Below are 27565 nucleotides of genomic sequence, written 5' to 3' on the forward strand. Positions count from 1 at the left end.
GCGATTGAATATTAATTTATATCTAATCAATAAGATCAAATATAATCATGAGTGATCTTGTTGAATTCGTATTTACGAGTACTTTAATACAATAAAGTTTTTATATTTAATACTAATACAAAATTAAAAATATTAACAATCAAAAGTATGCATTGACAAAAGTATCCAACACAAATAGAAAACGTTTCTAGGGACCGAGGGAATATTATTTTTGGTTTTGTGATAATACAGACAAATGCATGTTCACAATTGATAAGACTGAAGTTTCATGATTATCTATATCGTTCCTCTCTTTCCCATCGAGAAGATGACTTTCTATAGACAAATAATGACATGTAATTTATCAAGAAGGTAAAATTATATTAACCTATAAATCTCACATGTGAAGTTCTAATAATGTCTCAAATGAATAGTTTTTTCACAAAATAAGAACTAAAATAATATAATAAAAATTATTATTTTCTACGATAATGAATAAAATAATATAAAATTGCAAAATACAAGTATGTAATTAGGATAAAAATTACTACGTTTAGTGATAGTAGGAATCGTTTAGTACTAGAAATAAGATATTGTTTACATTGACAAAAACTAAGTTGTTGACATGTATCTATATTCTTTATTAATAAGCGAAATAATGTATAATTTGGTGCTAAAAGTACCAATATATCAAAGTACCAAATTTGGCACTTACCTGATATAAGTCGACTTCTATTCTCAATAATTTTTTTTAACACAAAACGACTTATATTTTTTGTATTTTTTTTAGTTATTGCTCATCCAATCGTAATTTTTATCGATAACTAAGTAATATTAAATAAACTATAATGCAAAATTTAATTATAAGATAATTATCAAATTATAATAATTACTATTAAATTATCTAAAGAACATATATTTGGTTCATAAGATAGAGATATAATTTTTTTGACAAAAATAAAACTAATATGTTAGGTTTCAATATCAAGTATAACAATGCAAAATTAGAATTATAGTGGAAAATTTCATAACTTATTCGATTCTTTTTAACCACATAACTATTTTTTACAAGTACCAATTTAATATTGATATTAATATATTATTTTTAATTCGTGTTTTGCACGGATTATGAATAATTCTCTACAAATATTAATTCGATATTTTTAGTTTCGGAGTTGTGTGTCGCACGGTTATCAATTATCTATATTAATAAGAAAATCATGTTTAGGTCCTAAATATTGGTACTCACTAAAAAATTATACAATTATTTTTAAATTTTATGTAATAAAGTCTCAACGGATAAAAATTAACTTTTACTCTTCGTAAATTTTATTTCCCTTCAATTTGTATTTGTTGCTGAACATCCAAGCGTCAGTTTATTTTAAAATAATTGTATTATTAAGTTAACATGTTAGATTTATATAAATAAACGTTGAAATTTTTAGAGTTATTTTTTAACTACATAACAAAGCGTCATGTTCCTTTTTGTAATCTATGTAACTCATGTAATCTATGTAACTAACACATCATTTACCGATTAAGATTCAATTAATTTTCATACATTTTTTTCAAGATTTAAGTGATATATGTTTAAATTTAGTGGCAAAAACGAGTATCTGTTGAAATCGGATAGTTTGACAAGAACACTGAACACTTTGATATAAAAGCTTGAGTTAATTTACAATGCAATTAGTTCCTCATACTAAAATAAATATCAACATTGTGATCGACTCACCTTGTAAACCATTGTGAACTTTGGGATTTTTTGAATGATTACAAACTAGTTACGATGTTCTTTTTTAAAACTAAGATTGAAAGCTAAGCTTCCTAGCTAGATATAAAAGACATTCGAATAAAAGTTTTACTTCAAACTTTTATTGAATGAAATTGACATTTTGTATGACATTGCAAACAAGATTAAACATAGATTAGGCGCAGGTAAGAAACAAAAAGAGAACCAAATACATAAAAAGACATAGATTTGGAGAGAAGATCTTATGTAGTACATTAAATCACTCTCAACTCATAACTGAAACAAATGTTACATCTTGAAACAGACTTTAAACACTTGAGAACAAGATACAAACTTTTAACAAGACAATAGCAATGGCCAACTAATGCATTCCTTTGTTACAAGGAACGAACTCAAAGCAAATAATTTAAACAATCACAAAACAATAATAACACCTTCACATCCCCTATGTATAATGATGCCTCCGCTCCGACCTTACCAACTTAATTATTCCAATATTTACATAATAATATTATATAAAATGCCTTCCCTCAAATCACATGCAGTATATATCAGTCAAAGAGAAGCTCATTGACCCATCCAAGATCCGGTGCACCATCTGTTCCAATCTCCTCAGGTAAATCAAACTTTCGGTAGCTCCTGCTTGCGTACTGACCCGACCCGGAAGAACTCGGATCTGAAGGAGACTGACTTGACCCGGAAGAACTCGGAGCTGAAGGAGACAGAAAAGACCCCTGCTGATCATCTCCGTTAAGGTTAGACACATCAACCCACAGCTTATTTTTGTTATCTCCACTTGATCCACTGTCATTTGCTGATTTTTTGTTGTTCATATCCATTGCTTGAATCGATTCCATTATCTTTAAAAGCTCCTTTTTGTAGCCCGGACCATGTCGCCTCTTCAGCTCAGCAATCTCAGCAAGTGCCCTACCGTCGCCTCGATAAATGGGGGAAAACCCGCCTATCTGCAGCGACGGCGACACCGGAGGAGACACATCAGGCATCCTCATCAAAGTAGAGTTCGGGGAACCAACTGAACACCGACACTGATGACCTTCCAAGTCCTGATGATAATGAGGTGGCAAAATACGCAACTGTTTTGAAGTATGAGCAAAGAAGCAGACCTTCCTGCGGCAGCTCGTACCGTCTTTGCAAGCCTCGGTACGATAACGAGCAGGGTGAAGCCAACACTCAAAGACACCGTGTGCAAAATCACAATTGTCTCCGCGTGGGCAGTCACCGCGGCGAAAATCTTGACAGATAATACCATTGTAATGGTACTTTCTCGGATCCCTCCTGCGAGCTTTTTCACCAGGATGCGCAAAGGGGCAGTCTGTCCAGTCATGGCTCCTGCTACGAGTGCAACGACGAACCTTGAACTCGTACATACGGAACTGGTCAGCAGAGTAGAGCTCAGAGTCATCCTCATCGTCTTGTGGATTATTGCAGGGAAGGTACTTCTGGAGAAGGGTTTCCTCATCTTGTCGAGGAGAATAAATAGGCATGTCTGGGGTCGCTGCAGCGCGACGAGCAAGGAGTTTTCGAGGTGGGATGTCAACTTGGCGGAGTTTCTTGCCAAGGAAGAGTTGGTGAGGGTGAAACCTCCGTTGATCTCCACCAGGACTACTCATTTTGTAGCCTAATTGAAAGAATATTGAAAAATGAGAATGGAAAGATAAGTGGTGTGAAAAACACCAGAACAAAGTGTTTGATATATGATATATAAACTAATTGGGTGTAATTGGGTGTGATTTACGAGGATGGTAGAGGAGTGAGATAAATAGGGGGGAGGGTGATGAGGATGGCGTGATGCGTGGCTGCACATTAACAATGCTGGCATGCAAACTTAAAGGTACGTGTCACCTCCTTAATTTTCTTTGCATGCAAGATGTTTGTCGCTTTGTAATTCATTTCACTTTTCTCGTGTACCTATAGACTTAACTAGATTTTAATTTCCATTATATTATTTTGGTTTATTTCAAAATTTTATCGGTTTCATAACAAAAACTGACGATGAAGGTACAGTGTATCTGACACAAAAATCAAATTGTTACGTAGAATAGTTGATATATAGTATATTAGTATGCTGAGGTCAAATTATTACGTAGAATAATTGGTGTAGAGTATATTTGAGGTCTATTATTTTATAGTTAAAACAGTTTTATGATTATATCTAATTTAAAATTTTATCACTAAAAATGTTAATACTAATAAAATTATCTATAATTATAATATTAAATAATGGTTGGAATTTTTTTTATTTGTAGGATTCAACAAATTTTAATTTGTTTTGCCTCAAGTCGCTTTCTCATTTGTTTTCATAGAAGGTAAATGTTATATAATCCATGTTTGTAAAATATGATTAATGTACATTAAATATAAATACATACATTATTTTTTGAATGTGTTTAATTTTCTACTAGTTCGTAGCTTATTTTAAAACTTTTGTCTAATTTTATTGTAATATATTTTGAATTGATTGTGATAGTTTATAATTACATAATAATAACATTTGTATATATACTATACCTTAAAAAATATAATAAAAAACAAACTTCAATTCAAATATAAATAAAAATTGTTATTATTGGAGAAGGTGCTTTTATCATGCTATGCAAAATATAAAAGAATAATATTGCTAGAAATATGTCTAAACTTTTTTTTAAAATATATATATATATATATATATATATATGTTTATACATTGCCCCTTTGACCCTTTGTATTGTTTATTTTTGAAATTTATTTAGAGTATCTCCGCTTCACTAATCACAAATATTTAGATGAGTGTGACACATCTGATATGTAAAACCAAACTTCATTATCTAAACTGGGAGTTTATCAATTTAACTGCTGTGTTGTGCATAAATTTGTACTTGTACAGGATAAACTGTGGTAGGCAACCCTGGTTGGGTTGCAAATGGGAAAGCAATCCTGGACGGTCCATTAATCAAAAATGTTATCCTCGAAATGGATCAAGATCTAAACCTATTTTCAAATAAAAAGAAAAGAAAGACCTTCACAAATACCCAACAATCCTCTTACACTAATCTAAGCAAGCTTCTAAGAATCCAACCAAGCCCAAGACCAAGACATGTTACATGTAGATTAATATGAATGTCCCAAAAACTTGTACCTCCCCGGCAAATACCCAACATGAAATGAGCCAACAGCTTTAAGTTGCTTCATCGAAATTGAATAGAATTGACAATTCAAATACCCAACTTTCTTATATAGTCATTGATACATTGAGATAAAAGAAGAATATAGTGATTAAGAAACAAATATATTGACATAAAAGATCGATCATAAGATTCTATACAAGAACCGTCAAGAACTTGTCCGAATCTGAAGAAATTTATCTCTGATTTACACAAGTTAAAACTGGTGATTATGGTAAAAGAATAGAAGCGTAAATCTTAAAAGGTGTCCAGGACAAACAGCTATTGAAACCTTACAACAATGCAAGAAATATCATCTCTGCTTTTCCTATTACGAGCCTGCTCGGCCAAATGCTTTGCAGCAGCCTTTGGGTCCCTTATGCTTTTGATTGAATCAACTGCTTCTTGGTTTGACATAACCTGCCAGTATAGAAGGAAAATACCCTTATGTCGGCTTATTGCCTTTGTACAGATAAAAAGGCTAGTGCACTATCAGGATTCAGGGTACTTGAGTTAGCACTTAGCACGTTAAAGGCTAAGGTTAAACCAGTATGTTGTGTTTGGATGAGGGTGAATAAAAATGGAAGGAATGGAATCATATTTAAACTATAATCTGTATAGTTGTTTACATTTTTTATTTCTTCATCCATTCCATTCTTAGCATCCTAAACTAGAATTCTAACACCCCCATTTTGAGAAGGAATGCTCCATTCCTTACCATTCCCATTTTCTTCACAAATTCTATCATAACAAATTTGCACTCCCTCAATTTTTTCTCAAACCATCCCACCAACCTCTATTGTTTGTTTCTCATTAAATTTATTTATTTCCTTCCATTCTCCTCAAACAAACACAACATAAGAATATGACATTCAATTTTGTCTCTGTAGTCTAAACATGTAAAAATTCTACTTGCATTGGAAAGACTGTCAGCCACAACTTAGGGCACATGAAAATGGGAGAACAAATAATATATATGCCAGGTACAGATAATATGCTTCTCATATAAAGGGGACCTAGTGATAAATCATAAATGCGTATTTCGTGTTGAAATGAATTCAGCTTTGATCCTCATATTTCCATCCCATAAGTCAAGATAAAAAGGGCACTAGCTGTCTCAACTCTAAGAGTCTATGACTTTGTTATCCGGGTAGACTGATATATCAGATATTTACCACCAGGCGGAAATTTAGAAGATAAAGAAGATAGTTCAAATTATAGGGAAGAAGTTTACCTTCCACAACCCGTCACTTGCCAATATGATGAAGTCCGTGTCAACATCTATCATCTCCACTACAATATCTGGTTCAGAACTAAGATGTCTCTTTAAGCTTTTATCACCAAATGCCCTTGCTACTGCCAGCTGTCCATCAACTCGAGGAACATCACCTGCAAGAATCTTAAACAATAAGTTACATTACCGGAAATTGTTCAAGCAATCCACATATTTCTTCAAGCAGCTACTTTAGTAACTGGATTATGAAGATATTACAACTGAAGAACAAAGTTCATATAGAGTATGATCGACATGGAAAGAAGCAGGATAAAGAAAGATTTTACACCTGTAATGGATATCATATGCATCAAAGCATGGAAAGAAATGTGTTGTCAAGTTTTAATATGAAAGATTGATGTATAACAATTATAGTATCTCAAATGTGAAATTATGTATACTATTAGGATGTTAACTCTTTTTCTCGCCAAGGCAATTTACATTGTAATGTATGGCATAATTCAAATTTATTAGTCTAAATTTCAAAAAGTAAGCAACCTGGAAGATTTGATACAAAACCACCCTTGCTTTCAATCGTCTTTTTCTCCTTGTTTGGCTCATGATCAACTGACAGTTGTTTTACCACGCCTTTTTTACTTATAACAGCTCTTGAATCTCCCACATTTGCAACTACAAGCTTTTCGGCATTAACCAATATGGCTGTAACAGCAGTTGACCCGCCTTTTCCTAAATATTTAGATTGATCTAATATGTCCTTGTCAGTAGTATAATAAGCTCTTCTTATCGCGCTAACTGGGTCAATCCAAAAGTCATGCTGCATATCCAAAAATAAATCCAAACAAGATTTACTAGAAAGTTTTTGCACAATAAAAAACCTTAAGAACAGAAAGATGGAATGCAGATATAGTGGAAAGGCCACGAATGAAAGAAACAGAAATTGAACAGTCCTACACCAAGTCAGGTTGATCGAGCTTATTCCCAAAAGAGAATTATTCAAAGTGATATATTACCTCTCTCAATATATTGTTAAACAAGTATAACTGCAAATAGTGTGCAACACTATGTCCCATATGACCATCATAAATTGCGAATAAACCCAACTGATTGTCATCCAATTGCTTCATTTCGGAAACCAAACAATCTTCCATAGCATGGTTGGATTTTCCTTCTACAAGGTGATACCCATGGGTCACATGCCTTGATGTTTTGTGCTTCCCTTTTCCGGTGTCTGGGCTTGCTGGTGTGGCTATAGAAAAGCAAGCTCTTTCCTACAAATTATAAATACAATTAAAGCGGACTTCAGTTATCTAAGTATATATCATATACAAAAAAAACAATAAGCTCTAAACTGCATCAAGATTTAAGATGCTGGAAATTTGCCGCTCCAAAACAAGATACTCTGTACTACTTGAATCAAGCTACTATACACTTATAGTCATTCAGACTATTCTGGATGCTGTAAAATATAAACATCTAATGAGGACTGATAGCTGTTACGTGGAACAGAGTTGGGAAGGAGCTTAAGGATGTCGTGGAATTTTGGTGATAAGGTGTCCTGTCGCTTTATGACATTCACCTTATATAGTGTTGCAATGCAAAATAATATACAGCTTAATCATATCAAAGTTTTAGTGTTCCCCTCACACACACATGGCTGCTAGTGTTAAAAGTCATTATCCTCAAATACAAAAGATATCATTTCCAATTGTTATACATTTAATGATAAATGCTAGTTATATATTAAAACTAAAAAAAAAAAATAACTGGATCCTGGTCCGAGAATAGGGCGAATGAACATGACGCCATGCCGTCACTACACTCGACATGTAGCCATGAAGGAAATTTTTTAACATCCTTGTTTCTCCTTATGTAAAATCTAAACATTGCCCATAGAATCAGAATTGTGTATGGAAACCTAGAATCCATTTCAAGTAATAGGAATTAAGTCATCATTTCAAATTGGCTTATTGACCTTTTGGCCCTTAAAGTATTAACATTTGTACCCATAAACCCCAAACCTAAGCGGACGTATCTTTTACCCAATCTCATACTCTTTAACCCTTTTTACCAAGAAAATAACGGTGTAATCGGAGGGATAAAAATGTCATTTCACCCTCCGAGTTGATTTAAGGGTTAAAAGGTACATTTCTCATATCTTGAGGGTGAAAAGATACACCCTAATATACTTTTATAATGTGGGACTTGTTGGGCAAGTAAAAATGGAAAGAACATAATACATACAAGAGGATAACGTGGGACTTGTGTTGGCCTTTCTCTAGTAAAGTTTGGTAAGCATAACAATAGTTAGGTAGCTAAAGCCTAAAGGGGATACAGACAAGAGGAATCGACAGGCAGATCCAAATATTTAATATTCCTTGGCATTGGTAGAGGCTTTGCTGTTTCTACTGTAAATTGTTGGAAGAAGTTAATAAGGAGAGTGCACTTTTTCCATCAGGTATGGTATCAATCAGAAGATTTTTCTCTGATGTGTTTTAGAAGCATCTTTAATGGCCTAAAAATGGATCTCTTGGCCTCAAATTATCCTGATGAGCAACTGATTGGAGCACAAATACTACGAAAATTTGCATCAAATAACCGGTTAGCAGATGACACACTACAGAAGATTGGAATAACAATATCAGTGGTGGAACGGCTAGTAGAGGGAACCGGAAAGATCCACCAGAAGAAGAAATTAGGCATTCAGCAGCAGAAATATTGTCAAGACTATCTGGGAAGAAACAAAATTCACTTCGTTTTGCTGGCATAATATTTGAAAAAAATATTATTTTTGATAATGAAAACTATGGGTTGTGGACATTTAACCATTTCGGGCTTCTTATACTGAAGAAACTTGCTCGTGACCATGACTGATAGCCCATAATAATTCAGGCCCAATAGAAGAGGCCCAGGGTCCAAATACAAGATCCCACGACACGTGGCGGCATCACCACCGTCCAGGTGCCCGGGATCCAGAACGTTCCTACGGTCCGGATCTGATAGTACTCTGACGCATTCAGCGTTGACCTTGAGGAGCCCAGGACACGTGGCAACATCCCCACCGTCCAGGTACCCGGGATCCAGGACGTTCCTACGGTCCGGATCTGATAGTACTCTGACGCATCCCAGGCGTCCAGATGCCCTACAGTCCAAAAGGCCAACCTACGGTCCAGATGAAAAGAGACAAACCCCTAAACCCTAGTAGGAGGCCTATAAAAGGTAGAACAGAAGGAAGGTTTCAGGTGACAATCTTACATACTCTCTCTCTTACCTATAATTACATGCACACACGTACTCCCCATAAATATATTCGCATAATCCTCACTTTGCCCTTCTTCTCCTTAAAAAACCCTTTCTCATTCTCACGCCGGAGGTGCCGCGGGGACGCCACCCCCCTCCGGTTCTATTTTGTAGGTTCCCATCCTACAGCTACACCGCACGCCGCCGCCGTCAACGTCCAAAAGGAGTTTGAGCTCGGGTCCGGCCAGGAGAAGGCCCCGGGGTGATTTGGGATTATCAATGACAATTGTTGGAAGATTGGAAATACAAGGGGCCTATTGCCAAAAATCATGCATGTTAAAAGATCTTTGCAAGTTGGAGGAAGATGCAACTTAAAGGATTAGAGGAACAGGTGGGATTCTTGAGGAATTGTTTAACATTTTCTTCACTGGAGAAGCATTATCAATGTTAGCACTAGACAGCAAGAGCAATTGTCATCTGATCTTGAAACTGGATGTAACTGAAGTACTGAACAGCTTGTCAGTGCATTAGAGATTCCCTTGCTTCGGGTAAATGCAGCAAGAATACTACGAAAGTTGTGTTGCTACAGCGGATCACATAGCTTTGAAAAATTAAGAGAGATTACTACTGCTATATTTACTGTAAGTTTTCGAATATTCAGTATGTATTAGTTTTAATCCTTTTCAGTACTAAGTATTGCAACATGACTAATAAGACTGAGTTTCCCTCTTGCAGGTTCTTAAAGCAATTTGCAAGAAGTAATGATTGGACTAGCAGCACGAGTTTTCAGATATATGACATCTGAAGAATCAACAGCATGTTCGAGAGACCTAGTGTTCAAGAGGCAGAATCAGCTAGAGCACTAGTTCAGATTCTAAAATAAAAATCCATACTCGCCAGTCAATTCTGTTATATATATGTACATGTTTGTTATTAGCAATTATGTTATACACATCTTCCAACAGAGCTGCTGAAATTCTAATGACTTAAATCAACCGAACCATATACAAAACAACTATAAATTTCATAAAATAATTCATACATAATTCTAACCCTTAAAGTTTATTGCGGTGTACTTTTTAACCCTTAAAGTTTTATGGAGTATACCTATTGACCCTTATAACGGTACAAATCGTAGGGTGAAAAGTCTTTTTTGTCTCTCCAATTTATATTGTTATTGTCACGGTAACGGTTAAAAAGGGTTAAAGAGTATGAAAGCCTATACCTTAGGGATTAAAAGATACGTCCGCTAGGAGGGTTTATGAGTACAAACGTTAATACTTTAAGGGCCAAAAAGTCAATAAGCCTTTCAAATTCCCAAACTTGAACTTATATTCGAATGTCATGGAATTGAACCAAATGTCCAAATTCATTTGGAAATTCAAACATGTCATCTGGTTCAAGTCCATTTAAAATAAAAATTTAGTTACCAAACATACCATAAGTAATACACCTTCATTTTTCTTTTTCTATATTCAAACTTATGCCATTTTAGAATTACCCACATATTTGACATTTATACTAGACACCTGCAAAAAATACTTACTTTCAATTTCACAACTGAAATGGTGTTATTATGCAAGCTAAATTCAATAAATGGTCTTATTATATTGAGGCCAATTTCTACCAAAACCAAATTTAACTACAAATAACCAGTCGTACTAATAAAATTACAAATAATGCATGGCAAAGTACTAAAAGTTTAATTAAAATCATCATGTTCGTAACGTAAATTAATTTGTACTTGAATAATTTCATATATTCAGATATATAAACAAAGACTATTAATAGTTCTTGTACAAACACTCAGCCAGTTTAACAACACACAACAATTTTCTTACAGATCTGACAGTTAAAAGTCAACCCTGAACTTGAAGATCATTACAGAACAAGCACAAAGAGTTGACTAAAGCAAGAAGCTCAAAATACTACAAGTCTATAAAACTATAACAATAATATGATCAAAACATTATAAAGTAAAAGGGTAAGAGTAAGACCTTCATCTTGTGAAGAATCTCTCTTCCCGCCATGGGTCAACAAGTTCAGCTTATTCTGCTTAACTAACTTGAATAAGAAGTTGTGGAGATGAAAACAGTGGGAACGACTTAAATGGAAAGCAAAAAGAAGACTGAAATGGCTAGCTACAAATATGTATAATCTAATCTATTATCTGCACGTACAAATTGACCCATACCAGCCCTTTTTGGTGGCTTTGAGTTTTATATTATTTTAAAATTGGTAAAGTAGGAGGGAGGATTGAAACTATGGGCTCCACATATATCAAGTTCGGACATAAATGTAAAATTAAAAGAGTTGAGTTGGGTTATAGTTTTTGACTCGATTAATTGTAAAATTGAAGAAGACCATTCAGTGGACTTATTTAATTAAATAAATCAGCTCGACTCAATTCGTAAAATTAAACTAGTCGAATTCTCATAGAGATTTAAGCTCAATTAGTTAAACGTGTAGGCTCGACTTGAATTACATCTCGTTTAAAATTTGGTTCACTTAACCGTATTACAACCCTATAATAAACGAGGTTGCTTCCTCGAAGAGTCAAAGTGTAAAAATTAAGTACTCCCTAAGTTAATATAAATATGTATATTTGAATAATATTCACTTTTTAGGGATATTTTTGTGACATCACTATAAAATTGATTTTTTTCGTTGGTTCTATCAATTTATTGGATTCTACCAGTGGTAACCCTGTATATTTGTTTTCTCATTTCGGATATCTCGTGTTAAGTAAAATATAATATAATTGATTTCGGTTTGAAAACAAATTATATGTTTAAATTCTTTGCGAAAAAAGTACATAAATTAAAAATAAATTGTATATTTGATTTTTTTGCAAAAAAACACTTGAAATTGTCCTTTAAATCACATAAAACGGAGTTAAAATGAGTAAGGTATATTTAGATTTTATAACCAAACTTGACAGTTAACATTTCACTCATACCGACTCCCTTTTACATGATTTAAAAATCTATTTTATGTATTTTATCGCAAAAAATTCAAACATACAATTTGTTTTCAAACCGAAATCAATTCTATTATATTTTCCAAAACACGAGGGGTATTTAAAGTGAAAAACCAAATATACAAGATTATCACGAGTAGAAGTTAATAAATTGATGATAGCAGCGGAAAAAGTCAATTTTACAATGATATCATAAAAATATCCCATTTTTTACGGTAGAATAAATTTTTTATGACTTCGATGTGATAAAATAGCTGAAGTAGTTATATCTCAGATAACGGGTTATTTTGTTGCTTACCCCGAAATATAAAAAATACACTCATTCGTAAGGCTTGTCTTCTGTAAAAAGGAGCAGGATAGAGAAAAAACCGGATTAAAACCGAAACTGAACCAAAACCGGGGAAAACCGGTCAAATCGATCCGAATAAAACCGATTCTAAACCGAAACCGAAAAACAAAAAACCGAACCAATTTAAATGGCTCGGTTCCGGTTATATGTTGTAACGACCGAGAATTTTTTTCGTCGTAATTAAGAAAGTAAAGTATGTGTTATGTGATGAGATTAAGTGGTGATTATTTGTCTTATATGTATACTAGAGTTAAGGATCGTGGATAAAAACGTTCCAATTTAAAGAGTCAGCTTAGAAGTTAAGCTTGGTGTCGGGCCGTCAGGTAGAACGGAACCCGTCCTAATATGGAATTAAATAATATAAAATGTGAATTATATGTGAAGTGAATGAATAAAGTATTTCGTCTTAAGAGACGTGTTGATTGACAAAGATAATGAGAAGCGTAATCGAAACGCTGAGCGTCGGGCCGTCAGGCTGAACGTGACCCGGTACGCGTAAAAGATGATAAAGATTAAAGAGGGATAGATTCTATGATCAGACCTGAGTCGTTATGTGACTATATATGTGTGATTGCTTGACTGTGTGCATGACTATGTGTTCTGTGTCAATTTTGTGAATTTTAAAGGAATTACATGATTTACGTAAAGGTTTAATTAACCTTCGCGCATTTTTATAAAATCATCCGAGAAGGATAAAAATATGGGATTTGTTCTGTTATCCTCGTAAAGACCTTAGAGACTTTTTAAAAATAATAAGTGAATTTGATTGTGGATCTTTGCATTTTTAATTGATTTTATGTGGAAAATATATTTATTAAAGCAAGTTTGCGAAATTCATATAAAATCAACCGTTCACTCAATTTCTTATTATGAGTAATGGATAAAAAGCTAATTTCGAGACCTACGTGTTAAAGATTTTTATTCAAGACAATTTCATCTTTCCGAGAGAGAAATATTTTTATTTTGAATTTCGTTGCATTTAAGTAAAAAGAGAAAGAAAGTGCAAGTCAAAAAGGAATTATTGAATTACTATTTTGCCCTTAATTTTGGTAGAGTATAAAATACTCCTTCCTCCCCCATTTTCTTCTTCTTTTCCGTGCACCCACTCTTTTCTCTCTTCCTTTTCTCTCCTCTCTCTCTCGAACACTCTCGCTCACTCCCTCTCGGCTCTCTCATCTCTCACCTCTCTCACTCGCATGCAACCATTAAAACACACTCAAACACCGAGATATTGCTTCCATTAGTTGTTATTCTTGGTATATACTTCGATTCTTACTTGCATGTAAGTGATTATAAAGGTTTTGTTGAAGTGATCACTATGATTGTGTTTAAGAAAAACAATTTCTTGAAGCATAACTAAGAGAGTGAATTTAAGCGTGATTGGAGGTCATACACTCGAGAAGAGATCCGTTATGGACTCTCTCAAGTTCGACCACCACCGGCCATGATCCAAAGGAGAGCCGGTGGATTTTCCATGATGTGATCGTTGGATTTTAGTGTTGCATGCTATGATTTCTTGAAAATTTAGAAAAGGGTTTTTGCTTCTTTGATGAAATTCAAGTGTCTGCTTGATTAAATGATTCCATTGATTGTGTTAGGAAGAAAATGAATGTGTGCATGTGATTGTTGCTTAGAAAATCAAAAATTGAGGATTTGCATGTGAGTTTTTGCTTCGGCTTTTTGCTAATTAAGAAGGAAAATTTGGTTTTGTGGGTTTTGCATAAGTGGGAAATGTGATGTATTGCCTTGCATGTTAAAATCCATTCTTGTATGTTGATTTATGGAAAAATCCGAATGGATTCTTAGGAATAAAAAGGTGAATTAAGTGGATTGAATTTCTAAGTAAGAGTTAGATGCATGATAAAGATCAAGTAGTGTTGTATTCGAATTTTTGATGATTAAAAGAAGTTGATTTTGGCCCTTAACGTGGTTATAATTCGAATTTTTGATTAAAAAGGATAAGGCTAAAAGTGAATAAATGAATCTTGTGAATTTCATTAGTTGTGCATGAATGTGTGAGATTGAAATTGAATATATGTGAATGTGTTTTGTATGTATGGTTCGAATTAAGGAGCAAAATAAAAGGAAATTAAGTTGATTGATATAAGTGATAGTGCATACGTAAATGTTTGGTTGTAAATGGGTCTTGTACTCGTAAAAGAGAGTCGTGTTAGTGTGAATTGAGACATAGCCAAGGTCAAGCGAGTACGCTTTGATTGCTAGGTATATAAGGATTATGCTATGTGCTAAGTGTTATGTGCTTATATGTATAAGCTACATTCGTATGTTCGAGTCAAAGATATAATCGAGTTATCGTATAGAGTGATCGTTCCGGGAACGAGAGTTGGGAATCTAATTAAGATTTTTGGTTTTATTGTAGATTCGGAGCGTGAGGGCATTCAGACTAGGAAAGGAAAGGATTTACTAGGTGGCAGTAGTTCAACCCTCAGGAAAGCAATTTCAGGCAAGTAACTCTGATTACTTGTGTAAATGATTATAAAGGAAATGTTGTTCATACCATGTAGAGTATTGAACTATTAAAGTATAAAACCCTTGCTTTATGAAACCTTGATATTGATTTGAAGTACCCTTGTTCTTGATAACGTGTTATTGATAATCCTATTGAATTCACCCTTTGATAATCTGCCTTTCTGTTCAAGTTACCTATAATGCCATGAATCATATTGAACCTATTGATTATTTTGGTTAACTCTGTTTAATGATACCGTGTTCTCTTGATCACCCTATTGATCCCTAAGTTATTGATGATCCTTCAAATTTAGTGCCTTGTTATCCCTGATACAAAATTCTTGTAAATTGTTCCTTGCGTATCTTTGATTCACTCCCTGAACCTTTTTTCTTTAAAATCTGATTTAAGAATGAGTTTCGACTTGAAAGAGTCCGAATGATTTCAAATACTTGGTAATGATAAAATGGATTTTAGAAAACCTATTTGTTTTTTCAACTCAAGGTTTTCCAAATGAATTCCTGATGGATTGGATTGAGACATAAGAGGCTAGTGGGACTAGTCCAGTCGTGGTAAGAGGCTAGTGGGACTAGCCCAATTTAAGGCTGAAATTATGCCGATTGGTATCTTAAAGACCGGAATGGAGGTCGATACGGGCTGATCACCCGTATATAATGAAATGGAAAGATAAAGTGATCCAATCAAGGGTTCTAAATGATTATTTAAAAAGGGAACTGAAACTTTTATTCAGTAAATTGATTTTTGGAAATGAAAATGGTTTATAATGCTTTGAAAAGAGTTGATTATGTTATTGTGGAGCTTAAAGCTCGAGAACCCTGATTCTTGAAATTGTTGATCATATGAATGATTCTATATCTTGAAATACTGTTGCTTTCCTCTATCGAAAGATTTATTTTGATCCTATAATGATTTGTGATGAATGTCGGCTTTCGTCCTGTTTCGAGCCTTGTTTCTTGAAAGCCCTACTATTCTTCAGATACCTTTCCTTATTCCAAAAAAAAAAATGGAAATCTGTCACCTAGATTAGTTAAAGTAGAATGCCCTAGTTTGTTCAAAGTATATTGAGATTTAATATTGTAGAACTGCTATATAGTTACTTTCTGAGTTTTATACTCATTTGTTTTGTCTTAATCTAACCATGGCAGTTAAGCAAGAAGATGGCCAGGCTTAGGCGCACTGCTCGTAAGAGCGTACCTGGTGGTCCCTACCGTGTTGAGGGCTTCCGGTTGCCAGAGCAGGTAGTGGTTTGTATGAGTGAGCTCGCGCCTAGAAAGAGGTGTATAAAGATACAATGGGTTTTCTGTCGGTTTCCAGCCGGAATTGATATTGTTTATTTAATAGTATTTTGGGTTTGTAAGTTATATTTTATGATTGGTAGTTGTAATCTTGTCTCATATTTTATCCTGTTGATCCTGTTAGTAGTTAATCGGGGTTTATGCATATTTAATTATTAGAATAGAGGTGTGTGAGTCCTCATTTCCTAACCCCGAGATTGAGGGCGTCACAAGTTGGTATCAGAGCTACAGGATCTAGTCCCTGAGACAAGTTAGGTTTTAAAAAGGGGTATTTTGGGAATATATCTATATCGCGAGAGAGTTCGACTCATGTAGAGTTGAGTTAGACTATTAGGTATAGTCTAAGAAAATGTTGATTGGTAAAGTGGAAACTAGAGTTAGGGTGTGAGTTAGCTGGAAGCTTTATTTAACCCTAACATTATTTCTTGGTTGCTGTTTTGTGTTTTCTCTTAGGATCCTAGTAGTGGTAGTGACTCAGACTCAGAGATTAGCTTGACTGGTACCCTTGTGGACCCTATTCCGCCCTCTCTAGAGGAGCCTGTATATGTTAGTTCAGACACAGAGGAGGACCCTTCTGAGAGTAGTGAGATCCCCATGCAGATTTCACCCTTGAGGCCTGATTCAGAGACCCCTGCCTTTGGACTCAAAATTTAAATGACTAACATGTTTGTAGACAAAGCTTTTAGAGCATTTGCACCAAAGCATGTTCGTTAGTTGATTCAGCGACTCTATTAATGGACTAATGTACTAGTCACACGCACCGGTCACTTTTTTGGAGCATCAATTATTAATTGAGTTTTGATTCAGCAACTCAAACTTTAATAACTGATGGAGCAACTGATGGCCAGCAATTGGAGGGGTCCACCACATTTACACTATTAACTAGGCAAATTAATCAGAACGACTACAAACAGTAATACTAACGTTGAAGTGTAACATTCCGATTTTTGAACAGTAACATTTTTACTTATAAATCTGACTTCTCATGCCTTCATTTTTTACACAAAATTTTATTGTACTCATATTCTTAACTTCTCAATCTTAATTTCTTTCATATATATATATATAATGGGTACTAATTGCCTTCCGAAGATTTACAATTATGCATTTCGTGGGCTCGACAATCTGTTGATCCAATTACCGGTCGATATTCGAATCAGAATAATTTATGGGGGCAAATTCATGAGGATTATGCAAAAAATTGGTGTGTCACTTCTGAGAATCCTCATGTCGAACCTCGTTCAAAAGTTGCTCTTAACTCACATTAGACATCATTGAAGAGAGCACTAAAAAATGGCACTGTGCCAAGAATCAAGCTAGGAGACATTGTGCAAGCGGAACTAATTTAAAATATTATTAATATGCATAATTTGTCGTTTAATTTAGATAATTTAAGCTTAAGGATTGTATTTCAAGAAGATGAATAAGCCATTTGACAAATGGGAATGTTATGAAATAGTTGCAGCACATCCTCAACTTACAAACGTTCCTACAATTTTTTCTCCGTTTCAATAAAATTTTCCAACACAAATGAAATCACCAATTAATCTGAATAGTGAAGATTTATGATTTATAATGTAATTATTTATTTGATGAATAGTATTGAGGGATAAATAATGAGAAACAGAAGATTCATGCTAGCTCCTGGTGGCCCGCTATTTTCTTTATATATATATACATATATATATACATATATATATATATTATAATGATGTCTTATGAAGATTCATGCAAGTTTTTTTATTAATTTTAATTTTTTGTAATAATTCATATTTGGATTTAGTATAAATTTAAATAGTTAATCGAATGTGTAAATTACAGTGAATCGCACCGCATTTCCGTGGTACGATTTATATGGGTCTAGAATTTTACGGTACGGTTGCGGATTGAGAATTTAAGAAAACCGCATATACGGGTTGGTTAGCGGTTTCGGTAAAAAATCGTACTGCCTGCACCGCGATCACCCTAACTTGTCCATATCTATTTGTACCAATGTTATAAAAATGGGAATTGAAAAAGATGGTTCGAGGTACTGATTTAATATCAATTGAAGAATCGGGTATTAATCGGAAGGATTAATTGAAAGAAAAATCGGATGCATTTTATTATTTAAATTATATTTGACTTTATACCTTATTTCAGTAATAATTTATAAGTTAATATATATTTATCATATTATATTATATTTAATAATTTATTTGCAATATACCGATCAAGAAAAATACATAAGGATTAATCAGATTTCGCAACTCTAGTCGATTACGTGACTTTCAGAGGATTAATCAGAGATCAATCATTAAAATCGGGGATCTTTAAAATCATGATTTGTATCAATTTTTTATTTTTATTTTCTAATTTAGGTTAAATATATTTTTGGTTTATGTTATATTGGTATTCTCATCATGTTCGAAAAAGAACCGAACGAAATCGGGCTTAATTTATTTATTAAACAAGTCGAGTTTAATTTAATAAGAGAAAAAAAAAGTGATGTTCAAAAATGATTTGTTAAAATTTGAGTTAAACACGAGTTTGCTCACGAACAATCGAGATGTGCTGAATTCGAGCCGAGTTTGAATGTAGCATAATGAACCATTGATAATTTGTAGACATGTTTTCGAAAATGTTATTTTGAGAGCGTTTTTTTATTTTTAGAGCCAAAAAAATAAAGAAATACCAAATTACCCTCGCATTGATTTTTTTTTTCAAGGGTTGTTTACGTGCTTTCATATGGGCCGTTTTTGTCTTTTCACCATTTTCTGCTCTGAAAATTAAAAAGTTGCTCTGAAATTAATATTTTCCTATTTTTTAATCGATCAACCTTAAAGTATAATTAATAATTTCACCGGTTACTTCAAAATCAAATACTACTCATCATTTTAAAATGATATACACGCTCATACTCTACATTTGATTTTTAGTTTATATCATTTTACTTGTCAACTACAGTTTTATGAACATATTTAATTTTATTTTAAAAATTTAGACATTCATAACTTTAAAAATTATACATTACTTCTTATATTATTATGTTGTAATTTTAATATGTTTTGATGTATTTATTAAATTTATTTTCTATAAATTACAAGTTATTTAATAATATTTATGAAAATATATAGAATTAGGGACAAATAAATCGTGATAACAATATTTGATAATTTACTTACAAACAACTAAGTGTTTGATTTAGAAATATATATAAAAATTCTAAATAAAAAAATATTAATAAATAACAGAAAAATGTTTTAATAACAATATTTAGGTGATTAGTAATAATTCATTATTTGTACAATATATGAACTTAATCTAAGTCAAGTTGGTGGAGTTCAAGGTGATTCTGATCTAAACGAGCTGAGTCTGATTCTCCAAGTCAAGTTGGCCGAGTTCGAGGTGATTCTGAGCTAAACGAGCTGAGTCTGATTCGGAATAGACAAAAATCCGGGCTGTGACATCTCGGTTGAACCCGATAATGGCAGGCCCAACAAAATGATACCAACTTATAAATATTTTGGGGTCTGACATTTTCTGTGTTTCGACTAAGCGGTCCGGTAACGAGAAATGAAGTTCAGAAATATGTATAAATATTTTTTGAGAACATGAAATGTATTGAATTTTTTATTGTAATATCAGAGCCAAAAAAATCCAGAAAAGTAGAACACGTTACACGAAAAACACAATTTATCAAAGAAAAATAAATAATATACACTAATTTAACAAAACTCAGAATTGTAAATTATCAATCAATAACTAAATCTATATCTATATCTACATATCTTTATATATATAAAGGTATCTATATAAAGGAAAATTCCACGTGTATGGCGTGGCATGCCTACGTTTCCTCCAAACCAAATTCTCTAATTTTGAAGCTTTCTTATATTTTGGGCAATTTTAGTAATTAGTAATAGTAAAGATGATCGATTTTAGGCATTTTCATCTCAAAAATTCAATCAGTCTCTAACTTTTAGCTTTCTATCTCCCAATTTTGGTCTTACCTCCTACTTAAATTGATTTCATATCAATGGTCAATTAAACATTAGTTTCATGTATTAGATTGCAAATATAGAAGCTTTGCTGGGAGATGAGAGGGAATTCACCGGAAAATTTTCATTCGATCAGGTTCGTTTCTTCTCAATTTTATAATTCATATTTAATATTTCGTTCTGATATACCCATTTTCTGTCAGTTTTAAGGATTGGGATCGAATTCAAGGTATGTATACATGTCGACACGATAATTCAAAGGCTTGAATTTATAAACTCTTTGTGGTACTTTTACAGAGGTATGGATATTTTGTTTGGTCAACAATATATGACCTTTTTTGCTACACTTGTGTATAGTGAATTCGTAGAAAATCAAGGTAACGGTATTTTCCGCTTATATGTTGTTGTATGTGTCAATCTAGGCTATATTAACACATTAAGAAATGGTTGTTCACTTCACTTGGAATATTCATGTTCTTATTTCTTTTACTATGCATGTTTACTACTTTAATTGGGTTTTGTTGTTTTTTTGGTTCTATTAAGTGGTTATTGTATGGCATAACTAGACAATTGTTTCTATCTCTGTGTGACAGGCAGGTTGTTATCAATCAGCTCACTTTGTTTCAGCTCAGACTGTTTACTTCGACATGGTAAACAGTCTTACCATAACTTAAATTTAAAGAAACTAGAATAACTGAGATTGTTAACATGCCTGAATTACTTGGGTTGCGTATTTTACAATTATTTATTAGTAATTAGAACGTTGTTGTTGCTATGTTTGTATTTGGATTTTGTTATATGGATCCTCATACTTTATACACCTAATGAACAATTGATTTCTTACAAATTTAACCATATATACTCCAACCAAAATATTTGTGGTTTTGTAGGCGAAAAAAAGATGGTTGTGCAAAATATAACTCGATATAGCATTTAATTCAGTACTCTAAGATGCATTCATTCAGTGCAACTCTTTTTTAATAATTTTACGTGCACCCAAAATTACTAGACAATTATAAATTTATTACAACTAATCATCCTAGAAAAAAGAGTATCATCGATAGCACGTTTAAGTGATACATTTATTAATGTCATTTTTCCGCTAAGTACTTAGAAGCAACCGGATCAAATAGTTAGAAGTGCAGCGGAAGCAATAGTTGCCTTCACATACAGTCAAGATTCTATTACTAAATGTACTCATCTGGATCCTTCTTACTTTCCAAATCCCCTCAAATGGTTTACAAATATAATTTCTTCTCCAGCGGAAAAAGTTGAGGTGAGGCTTCACAAAAAATTTAATGTCAGATATGGTAATAATGCTTGATTATTTGTTTTTGTTGTTATTCTAACTTTTATCTCAAATATGTTCTTCATCCAAAAATTTTTCCATCTTTCTTAAAATTTCTTTGTTAGTTCAGTGTCTACATCGCCAACAATAATGCTCTATTATCATCATCATCCACAACAAGGAACATAGACCTCTTCTTCTTCATTAGCTCACTTTCCAATAATTTGAACAAAAAGTAAGTCCTCTGCTTGGTTGATTGTTACTTTGTTTAATTCATGATTTTTTTTAATTTAGTGGTATTGATATTTTAACATTGATCTTAAATGATTTTTTGTGCTTCCATTGATGTGTTGCCTCTTTCAGCTCCACCTCACTAGTTAGTCGATTTAGAACAGAATTATAAAGCTTATGCATCTCTCTAAATTAGCATTAGAATTTGCAATCAAGAATGTCAAAATTTATGGTTGGATTGGTTGTTCACCTTAGCTTCAGATGACTTCTTAGTTGTCTGGAATTCTTTATTCCACTTGCAAGCTTCTTACATTCACCCGAACATAGAAAACACTTATACGTGTATATTGATATTAAGATACATTGTTTTCTAAATATTTTTTCAATAATATTGGATTTTTTTTTCTGCAGAATGGGGTTTGTTGTAGAAAGTGTCGAGGATCAAGAACGGTATATAATTGTGCTCTGGATACGCGTTGGTCCTTTTAGTTTTTAATAGCTAGACATATTAGTTCTTGAAGTTAGAAGATTACTTTATTTATCTTCAAAATTCATTTTTTCCTGATTGTTTTATAGGTGCTTAAAGTTATTGCAAAGTAGGGAACCCCATCATCCGTATTCGGCTTCGGTGCCTTTTTGAATACTCGAGACATCTGGAGCCGAGGTTATACAATACAGGACATTAGTTTATAAATTATATTTTCTCTTTAATTATATCGTTTCCTGAGGTTTGAATATTCCTTCGTCGTGCTGCTTAATTTCTATAGTAGTTTGTCGTAAAATGTATCGAAGATCACGAACAATATATAATTATGTTATGGAACCATGTTAATCTTTTTAAAAGCTGAACATATTAGTTCATGTCATTTCACTTACTACAATTTTTTTCAAATTTAATTTTCCCTTATTTTTTACTCAATATTTAATTTTTTCTGATTTTTTTACAGGTGCTTAAAGTAGAATTTTTTTTCGAGAACTTCTTGATCCTCTTTCAAAGTAGGGGACCCCGCCAACTTTAATGCCTTTTTGAAAGCTGATATCTGGAGCCGAGGTTATGGGAGATATCAGGCCATTAGTTTATAAACTATATTTGCTTTTTATTTTCCCTTTAATTGAATATGGTTCGATGTGTTGTTTAATTGTTGAAACTCATGTGTAATTTCTTCAATTATTTCACTAATAGTGGTGTCATGATCTTTGAATTATTTAGGATCTTATTTCCAAGCTGATTGACCAACTCAATAAATCTCTCACGCGGGTCTAAGGTTTACTTCAGTCTAGGCTTTGCATATCTTGAAAGAACAAATCATGAATCCAGAATCGAAGATAATTATGTACATGGGCTTAAATTTCTTTGGTTTGTTTGCTAATGTTATAAGCATTTTATATTTTTAGGTAGAAAACTTTTAAATTAATTAACCACCATTCATTCTTTTCGGTGCTAATGGATGCTTATATAATGTGTATGTTTAACTTGAATTATCTTTAATAAAAATAGTTGATTAATTTTTACACGGATTTTCTTTAAATCGTGCATATACATATCGAGTGACGCAATCCTGAGGTGTGTTACATATTGTTTATGGAAACCTGATCCTTAGTATGCAAAAAGTAGCAAAAAGAAAATATTCAGAGTATATGCTATGTATTGCAAGCCCTTATATATATCCCATCTTATTTGATCATTTCTCACAGTTGAGCTTGTGATGAAGCATGTCCATATAAAGTAAAGACGAATTGTAGGGTTAAGAGAAGAGAGTTATCACATAGGCAGAGAATCTTGAACGGATAAAATTAACTCATGTTGATGTATTATCCTTCCAGTTTTGAGCATCTATTTGGATCTACTTTTGAACTTAACCTTTTTTAATGTGAAGTTGTTAAATTTATATGGGCTTTTTTTCTTTACAAAAAATTTATATAGACTTTAAATATAAAGCATAGTTATGCAATACATGAAATTAATCAAGGTAGAATGTGTATTACACATTTAAACTTTTATTTTCAACTTTACCACATCATCACATTTTATCCTTTTATAAAAATATAATCGTAATTTTACATTTTGACATTATTTTATATTTATGCTCTTCTTCTTTATAGATATTTTAATTTTTTTGTCTTTATATAATTCATTATATACGAAACTTAATTCCCCTAATTAGTATTTATGTGCATTTTTCTATCTATCTGTAAGACCGTCCAACCTAAAATGACATATATCTGATATTGAAGACAATTGATAACTTAAAAAAGAAGTTTGACAAATTGAGATATCTCTTCCCAATTAATATTTTTGTGAATATCTTAAGCAAGCAAATCTTTTGAAAGTAAAATATTTTTGAATTAAACTGATGAAGCTTCAAACTGATGAAGCATCAAACTGATGAAACATCATACACAATACTCTCCAACACTAACTGTGGAGGAGAAGAAAAATCAATAAAGCAATTAGCCTCACAAGGTACCCTAGCTAACATATGGGCTATTATGTTAGCTTACTTTTTAACAAACGAGACATCAATATTCGGGCGACTCTGTAACAAAGTACTACACTCCTCGAGGAAATTCCCTACTTTAAGAAAATTCAGAGTACCCTTATGAAGAGCTTAAACCGTAAGCATCGAATCACACTCAATTTTCCCATCTGACTGCCTCTAAGACTTCTCAAAATTCTGCTTCAAAGACTGAAATCTCATCGTTTCTGCATAAACTTCGAGCCTTGAAGAAACCTCCAGCATGATCTCTGATCACCATTCCAATAGAAAACTAGGCCTCCTCGGAAATACTGAAGCATCTACATTCAATTTAAGATTACCTACATCCGGTGGTTTCCAAATTCTAATGTATTATTTCCCGCCGATAGCTTTGAACATTGCCATTAGCTTTACTCCTTCTCAACTTCTGCATATCATGCCATTTAGTTACTTCTTTCGAACTCCACTGGACTGCTATTTCCGGAGTTACTACTTTATTCTACCAAACCTTCATATTTCTAGCAGACCAGATTCCCCACAATCTCATAGCTATACTGACCAACATCTCCTTATCTACCTCCAACAACTTTTGCAACAACCAATCAGAGCAGTATTCTACTGTCGAAATATCAAACTATAAGCCTAGAACTTTCCAACATTCCTTCACAAAGCTATAGTCTAGGAACAAGTGCATAACATGCTCAACATCATTAATACACAGAGGACATATAATAGTTGTCTTAATTCCCTTCCCCTTTAATAAATTACGTACTGGAATGTTATTTCTACAGATACACTAGATAACACTCTTATTTTGTGAGGGATGTCCAGTGACCAAATCTTTCCCCACCCTGGGTTGCTCTGAACTCTAATACACTCACTAAAGTTGTCATGCCAGAATCTATAACCTGATTTCATAGAATACTTACCATCATTAGTGAACATCCAACAAATACGATCTTGAACTTGATTAACTGGGATAGATAAAGCCAAGACAGCTTCGGCATCACATCTCGTAAAGAGATTGTTAACCTTTAAAATATCCCATTTCTTTTCACCAGGAACAAATAGCTCACACACTCTCCTTTCACCTGATAGTTCAGCATATGTGTTATCAAGCATATAATCTTCCTTTCCCCTAACCCACGGACCTTCAAAGATTCTAATATTCTCACCATTACCCAGTATCCACTTAAATCATTTCTTAAGAACTTCCTTAGCCTGCCATAAGCCAGACCCAATGAAACTTACACCCCCTCCTCGACTTGCTTCAAACAGACTTTTATTAGCGAAATAATGAGCTTTGAAAACCGTGGCAACTAATGAATTAGGGTTAGTAAGAAAAATCCAATAATATTTTTATAACAAAGCCAAATTAAAACCAAACAAGTCTCTAAAACCCAAGCCCCCTGCTCCCTTAGACATGCTCATATTTGTCCAGACAACCATTTTATTCCTTTCTTACTTCCTTCATTCGAACCCCACCAAAAACTGTTCATCATCCTTTCAAACTCATTACATAACAATTAGGCAATAAGAAGCACGACATAATATAAGAAGGTACATCTTGAGCAACGTTTCTGAGTAAAACATCTTTCCCCACCTTCGACAGACATTTCACACTCCACCCCTTAAGTTTATTCCATAACCAATCTTTTAAAAAATTAAACACATGTTTCTTCGATCGACCTATAAGCGATGGTAGACCAAGATACCGACCCTCGGTGAGATCATTATGAACCCCCATCACACTCTTAATCCCCTCTTATTTATCGACCCTTAAATTAGCACTGAAATTAATCCCTGATTTCTGAAAATTCACTGTTTGGCCTGAATACAATTCGTACTTCTGCAAGACTCGCTTCATTTCTCTAACCTCCTCCATAGTTGCTTTATAAAATAAGAAACTACCGTCTGCAAAAAGCAGGTTTGTGACATCTGGATCTTGCTCATGAATTCTACAGCCAGTAATCCTTCCCTCTTCAGCTGACGTAACTAACATTCTCGAAAACCTCTCCATACATGAAAGGCATATGGCATAGCCTATTTGTATATTCGAGGATTTAACTCAACTCAAATAAGAATGTAATAAGTAAATAGTGGATCTATCGTCAGAGAGATCTCACAAAGTAACATCTGTCAAAGGGTTAAGAAACATTATTCATCTACAGACTTGAAGACTTAATTCACTGGAAGAAGCTCAAGAAATTGATCAAGCCTCAGTGATATAAATCAAGATTGTGGATTTAATCAAGTGACAGAGATCTCGTCAGGGTATCAATTAATTACAAGGATTTAGTCTGAAGAAAATCAAGAGTATCAAGGTCAAGGCTTGAAGAAACGTCACGGAAGTTAGTCACTCATGAACCAGACAGTACATCGAGTGTCAACATTGAAGTGGTGGAATTTATTCATATATTTCAGTGATTTTCAGAAGATTTACAGAAGAGTGGTTGCTGTTCAAGAGTAGTATTAATTCTCTTTTAATTAATTAAGTCATTTAATTTAATTAAGAGAATAAATTAAATCTGCAAAGATTAATTTATTGATTAATTGAATTAATTGGTTAATTAAATCTGAATTAATATTATGCATTTTTCAGAAATGATTTTGGAATTATATTCAAAAAGATAATCAGCAAAATAGATTTGAACTGGTATGACAATTAGATTGTCATACCGAAAGTCCTACCAAGTCATTCTGGATAGTCTTTCCAAGTCAAGTAATTGTCATACCGAAAGTCTCTCCAGTTCAACAGATTGTCTTGCCAATACAATTGGATTGTCTCACCGAAAGTCTCTCCAGTTCAAAGGATTGTCTTGCTAGTTCATTTGATTGTCTTGCCGAAAGTCTTGCTGATTCAACTGGATTGTTTTGTTTACTTAAACAACAAAACACAGCAGAAGTTATTAATGCAATTATTCAACATACAGAACACACAAGTCAAGAGAAAAAGAAGCAGAAAACAAAGGCAAAACATTTTCATTTTTCATCTGCTTTCTTCAAGATTAAATTTCTAGATTGTAAAGTTAAATCCAATCAACTAGAAATCTTTATCTTGTTCTTGTGTATCAATCTAGCGGATTAAAATCCCTAGAACTTAATCTCAAATC

General features: G+C 33.2%; 3 protein-coding genes across 13 annotated transcripts; 1 reads left to right on the forward strand and 2 right to left on the reverse strand.

The window, feature by feature from the left end:
• Window positions 1–1921: 1921 nt before the first annotated feature.
• On the reverse strand, window positions 1922–3502 carry LOC141699897 (zinc finger CCCH domain-containing protein 61-like). Its single transcript, XM_074503700.1, has one exon. The coding sequence runs from the start codon at window positions 3361–3363 to the stop codon at window positions 2284–2286; it is 1080 nt and encodes a 359-aa protein (XP_074359801.1). The 5' UTR covers window positions 3364–3502; the 3' UTR covers window positions 1922–2283.
• A 1497-nt stretch (window positions 3503–4999) lies between these two features.
• Window positions 5000–11578, reverse strand: LOC141699907 (putative protein phosphatase 2C 58). The gene is made up of 5 exons (XM_074503712.1): window positions 11362–11578; window positions 7138–7395; window positions 6665–6941; window positions 6128–6282; window positions 5000–5313 (listed from the first exon to the last, which is right to left on the reverse strand). The coding sequence occupies exons 1-5, from the start codon at window positions 11392–11394 to the stop codon at window positions 5176–5178; spliced, it is 861 nt and encodes a 286-aa protein (XP_074359813.1). The 5' UTR covers window positions 11395–11578; the 3' UTR covers window positions 5000–5175.
• An 8747-nt stretch (window positions 11579–20325) lies between these two features.
• On the forward strand, window positions 20326–23180 carry LOC141699908 (uncharacterized). Of its 11 annotated transcripts, none has more exons than XR_012566153.1 (7): window positions 20326–20592; window positions 20660–20755; window positions 21050–21106; window positions 21870–21979; window positions 22387–22425; window positions 22552–22639; window positions 22923–23180. XR_012566153.1 is itself a non-coding variant. In XM_074503713.1 (6 exons), the coding sequence occupies exons 1-5, from the start codon at window positions 20555–20557 to the stop codon at window positions 22613–22615; spliced, it is 303 nt and encodes a 100-aa protein (XP_074359814.1). In that variant the 5' UTR covers window positions 20326–20554; the 3' UTR covers window positions 22616–22639; window positions 22923–23180. The 11 variants fall into 11 exon arrangements, 1 of the variants encoding a protein (XP_074359814.1); XR_012566150.1 differs by having other exon boundaries at window positions 21875–21979; XR_012566152.1 differs by having other exon boundaries at window positions 21054–21106; window positions 21875–21979.
• The last annotated feature ends 4385 nt before the right edge of the window (window positions 23181–27565 follow it).

This window comes from Apium graveolens, unplaced genomic scaffold (genome assembly GCF_009905375.1).
Source record: "Apium graveolens cultivar Ventura unplaced genomic scaffold, ASM990537v1 ctg1477, whole genome shotgun sequence".
NCBI lineage: Eukaryota > Viridiplantae > Streptophyta > Magnoliopsida > Apiales > Apiaceae > Apium > Apium graveolens.